General features: G+C 38.4%; 1 protein-coding gene across 1 annotated transcript in view; it reads right to left on the bottom strand.

The window, feature by feature from the left end:
* POLQ (polymerase (DNA directed), theta) overlaps positions 1–5,695 on the bottom strand; it is a 124,853-nt gene that overhangs the window by 18,841 nt on the left and 100,317 nt on the right. The window contains 2 exon segments of the mRNA XM_011971618.1: positions 1,232–1,343; positions 4,085–4,269. Of these exon segments, the coding sequence (XP_011827008.1) occupies positions 1,232–1,343; positions 4,085–4,269 (297 nt within the window).

Raw genomic sequence — 5,695 nt, 5'->3', positions numbered from 1 at the left:
TTATTATCCCTTTGAATACACTGTCCACTCCTATCTCTTTCTCTACCTCCTCTTCAAGGCCAATAACTCTTAGATTTTCCCTTTTGAGGCTATTTTCTGATGTTGCAGGTGTGCTTCATCCTTTTTTATACTTTTTGTCTCCTCTGTGAATTTCCAAATAGCCTGTCTTCAAACTCAGTAATTCTTCTGCTTGAATAATTCGGCTATTAAGAGACTCTGATACTCTTCAACATATCAATTGCATTTTCCTACTCCAGAATTTCCGCTTGATTCTTTTCATTTTTTATTTTATTTTATTTTTCGAGATGGAGTTTCATTCTTTACTCCCAGGCTGGAGTGCAATGGCACAATCTTGGCTCACTGCAACCTCCGCCTCCTAGGTTTAAGCGATTCTCCTGCCTCAGCCTTCCAAGTAGCTGGGATTTACAGGTGCATGCCACCACGCCCAGGTAATTATTGTATTTTTAGTAGACATGGGGTTTCACCATGTTGGCCAGGATGGTCTCGATCTCTTGACCTCGTGATCTGCCCACCTCGACCTCCTAAAGTGCTGGGATTACAGACGTGAGCCACCATGCCCAGTATTGCATTATTTGCTTCAGTACCAATGGGGGTAAAGGACAGGGTTGATTTAAAAAGAGCATAAAAGAAGTTTTTCGGATGATAGAGTAATGGTTCTATATCTTGGTTGTGGTGTAAATTTTATGACCATATGCATTTGTCAAAATTCACAGAACTATATACCTTTTTCAGGGTGAATCTTATTATTATATGTAAATTACACCACAACAAACAGGCAAAAAAGATCATTTTAGACAATACTCAAACTGCTCCATAACAGCAATTGTTCTCAGAATTCCCCATATATTTAATTAGCAATTATCAGAGTTCCTAGTATATATACTCAATAGTTAACTGTTTCGAACTACGGCTATCTAAACCAAAGCACCAGTCAACTCCTAGATTTTATGGGTTGTTCACAATGACACAGTAGATTTACATCAACTGCTATTTTGATGTATTTTACTATTCTGTCCCTACTTTAATGAAAAATATGAAATAAGACTATCACATTCTTAGTAAGTGATTATAAGGTTAATACTTTTTACCCTTAACAATGCCTGATGAAAATGTCTAATACATATTTCAAAAGAAAATTCCATTATACAAATTTTTAAGAATATAATATGGTAAGATGGTTGAAAAGAATACTATCTAGAAGATAAATTACCTGTGTATCTGGATTTGAAGGAGTCAATGTAGCAAGCAGCATCATTTTCTTTAATGCCCATCTGCTCTCCCAAAGATTTAGCTCCCATTCCATAAATGATCCCATAGCAAATCTGAAAGGGAGTCATCCAACAAATAAAGGTTATAAGTACATAAAATGCAAATAAAAGGGTTCATTAGGATTGGAATTTCGGCAAACTTTTTATTTCACAGTGAGTCAAAAAATTAGATTGCTTTTGGTGGGTTAGATCCAGAGGCTGATATCCAGCAAACATCTTTTCTGCCTTTCAGCATTACTTTTTGAGAGAGAGAGAGAGGAGGGCAGGAGGGAGTATCAGTGAATAGGTATGTGTGATCTAAGGAAAAATTTATTTTTGACTATTTGTCATTTATCCAGCAGTCTTTATAGCAACTTTTTAACTCCTCACAGAACTTCATTAACTTCCACTTCAAGTGCTTAGGAGTCAGGGAAGAGAAGCATTACAAACATCCCTCTTCTTGCCCTTGAAGACCTGAAGGTAGAAAGAGTAGGCTTCGTGACTTTATGACGAAGACGTAACTGGTAAAAAATATCCTCTTCACCTCGCAGCCACCTAAAATGCTACAACTGCAGAATTCGTTTCACTTAAATACAAACAAAAACACCTAAGAAAATTTTGGGAGTAGTGAAGGGAAATGATCTAAATAGGCCACTAAAGAAAGTCTGATTTAATCATAAGGACTGCTGGGGTTCAAAGCCTAGCTCTATCATTCACAAAATGTATAATCTTGCACAAGTCACTTAACCAATTTGTACCTTAATTTCTTCATCTATAAAATGAAGACAGTAATACATATATCATAGGATTGTTGGGTTTAAAGGATTGTTAGGTTTTACTTATAACTGTATAGGAAACTGACATAAAGCAAGCTCTGTACACATATCATTAAATAAAATCTAAAAAGATAACTCGCATGATTATCAGAATTCCGAAAAAAACTTGCAACATAAGCTAGCTAAAGTCTACCCCCATCCCCACGTTTTTTAATATATTGAGAGAGGGCTTTTTTTCCTTTCCTTTTTTTCTTTTTCACGTTTTATTTTGTTGTTACTACTGTTGTTTTTTTAACTCATGTTACTTAGTGCTGTCTGAGATCTCAGCAAGGCTCAGGGATTAGGTGGTTCAGTACATGGTGATACAAACAAAAACTGGAATAGCATGAACACTTAAATCATGTGAGAATCTATTAAATAGAAGCAGCTGTCTCCGGCGGGGAAGTGTGTTGGATAGGAAGTCAGGGTGCCCAAGTTCTGGCATTCTGAATTTATTCTGGCTCTACCACTTATAGCTACATGACCTTAAGCAAATTACTTTCTGTGCTTCAGTTTCCTCCTCTATAAAATGGTGATGGTAATAATAATAGCTAGCTCATGGGTTATGAGAATTAAATATGGGAATATTATCTATTTTACCTAGGGTTTGATTCTTGCTAAATGCAGGACGCCTCTGGGGATTAAACAGACAGAGAGGACAGAGCTGGCTTTTTAAATACTGGAAGAAACAAGTGTTGGTGCTAAATAGGTGGTTAGAGAAAGTGTTCCATGCTTGATAAGCCAGTCAAGAAGTACAGCTGTGAGGCTGGGTGCCGTGGCTCATGCCTGCGATCCCAGCACTTTGAGAGGCCAAGGTGGGAGGATCACTTGAAGCCACGAGTTCAAGACCAGCCTGGGCAACAAATTGAGATCCCACCTCTCCATAAAAAATAAATAAATAAATAAGTAAGTAAGTAAACAAACAAACCCTACAGCTCTGAGGAACTAGAAGTGTAAATGTGAAACAAAAACACAAAAACAGCAGGATCTCAGAGTACGGTGATGTGCATTTACGTCAGCTAGCAATCCTACTGTCTTGCAAATGGCATCCGATTTCCCACGAGTCATGTGGTAAGAAAGTATCAGTGTTAATCCAGGCCAGGAAATGGCATAAATGTGGCCTTTGACTTACTCTTTGCCTAATAAGTGGATTAACTAACCAATAACTTCAAGAGCTAAAAAGCTATCAGGTACTAACTATAATCTACAGGTCAGCAATATTTTTCAACAAACATTTAAAGACCACCTTCTATACAAAGCACTATGGCTTGATGCTATAAAAAAACACAAACACGAAAATATAGAACTTTACCTCAGAACACTTACAGACTAAAAAGATTTTTTTTTTTTTTGAAATGGAGTCTCGCTCTGTCGCCCAGGCTGGAGTGCAGTGGTGCTATCTCAGCTCACTGCAAGCTCTGTCTCCTGGGTTCAGGCCATTCTCCAGCCTCAGCCCCCCGAGTAGCTGGGACTACAGGCGCCAGCCACCAAGCCCGGCTAAGTTTTTGTATTTTTAGTAGAGACGGGGTTTCACCGTGTTAGCCAGAATGGTCTCGATCTCCTGACCTCGTGATCTGCCTGCCTCAGCCTCCCAAGTGCTGGGATTACAGGCGTGAGCCACTGCACCCGGCTTAGAAACATGTTTTTTAAGTATACACATGAGCACACATGCGGGTGCACACTAACACACACACTCTTACCACCACTGCCACAATGACATCTACTGAGTACCAGGCACTGTGACCAGCCATACAATGGCTTTAAATGCATATGGTTTTCCTGACACGAAGTAGCCTCAGATCTCAGTCTTTTTGGTTCTTTCTACTGCCACCACAAAAGAAAATATAATGAATACCATGAGATAAGCTCAGATGAAATGTGCTTTGAAAGATCCAAAGTTGGAGAAACTGTTTCTCAGTTGCAAATAATTGAGACCATTTTAAAATTTTTTTGAGTCACTAAATTCTTCTCCTTTATATTAAGCATGTTCACTAAAATCACCTGTTTTGCCTGCTGCCTCAGATCATCCCCAACAGACTCTGGCTCAATCATCTTCCATTCTGCTGCAATGCTCCTGAAAACATCAGCTCCAGTGTTTAACACTTGAATGAGACGACGATCATGGGATAAATGAGCCAAGATCCTCAGTTCAAGCTGGGAGTAGTCAGCAGCCAGTATTAAACCACCTGAAGTAGAAGTGATTTCAGAAAAGCTAGGACCAAGTTCTGTATCACACAATCCAAGTTTTATATCATATAATTGAGCAGGATGACAAAAATTTAGTTCTAACTTAGAACTTTGAAATCACATGCCAAAAGTTAAAACCTTCCTCTTAACATGATGGAATTCGGCTCTGTATCTTAGGTCATTTTTTTCCATGTAGCTTTCAAGTACATATAATATGGGTAAAGCCACCCGGACATCTGCCCACTGTGGAGTGTGTTCCTCAGTGTTCCTACAGCACCTGGCACATAATCCAAAATGGTGCTTTCGTGCCTCTCTTACTTTGCTCTGAGTACTTATGAATAGGAAGCTTAATTTTCCTTTTCATTCTACAGAAAACCTTGCACAGTTGCTGGTAGATAATAGGCCCTTAACAAACGATTGTTGAATGAATTAATTAATGAAAAAACTGGTGTCCAATGTGTGCAAATGTTAAGTGGGCTGGAGAGAAATGTGTGCCCTGATTTGACAATAACAAAGTCATTCAGTGAAAAAAATCAAGTGGTCAACAGGTGAGCAAGTTATTAAAAGGATTAAAATAATTTACCTATAGATTAGAAATGGGAGGATTAGATATGCATGACAAAACAAAAACAAAGTTAAAAAATAAAAGCAGGGTCAAAGAAAAATTACAAAAATATTTGCAACTGATATCACAAAGGACTCATTGCCATTTCACAAGAAGAGTTGTTACTTGTGGAGGAAAAGACAAACTATAAATAAGAAGTTCAGACATACTAAAAACAAAAGAACCTTAAACATATTAAAGAATGCTCAACTTCATAAGAGAAATGAAAAATCTATGGCAAGAAACAATTTTTCTTCACCTATATTGCAAAAATTACAAAAGTCAGACAATACTCTGTGACAAGGCTAAGGAGAAAAACACTCGTACATCGTTACTGAGAAGTAAAATGGTAATCTCCTCCCCATTAGTTGGCAATTTAACAATATCTATTGAAATTAAACAGGTTTTTACTCCATGACTCAGCAAACAAGCCCACAGATTGCTGCACAGACTGCCTGCACATAGTTTAAACTGGTTTTTGTTTAAATGTCCTTATTGATAAGCAGAAGTCTCTAGTGTAGAAACATTACGGCCGGGCACAGTGGCTCATGCCTGTAATCCCAGCACTTTAGGAGGCCAAGGTAGGCAGATCACAAGGTCAGGAGATCGAGACCATCCTAGTCAACATGGTGAAACTCTGTCTGTACTAAAAATACAAAAATTAGCTGGGCATGGTGGCACATGCCTATAATCCTAGCTACTTGGGAGGCTGAGGCTGGAGAATTGCTTGAACCAGGGAGTTGGAGGTTACAATGAGCTGAGATCCTGCCACTGCATTCCAGCATGGTGACAGAGTGAGACTCCGTCTCAAAAAAAAAAAA

This window comes from Mandrillus leucophaeus, unplaced genomic scaffold, assembly GCF_000951045.1.
Source record: "Mandrillus leucophaeus isolate KB7577 unplaced genomic scaffold, Mleu.le_1.0 Scaffold123, whole genome shotgun sequence".
NCBI lineage: Eukaryota > Metazoa > Chordata > Mammalia > Primates > Cercopithecidae > Mandrillus > Mandrillus leucophaeus.
The sequence above is the reverse complement of the archived record's forward strand: the minus strand, read 5'-3'. Positions and strand labels throughout refer to the sequence as shown.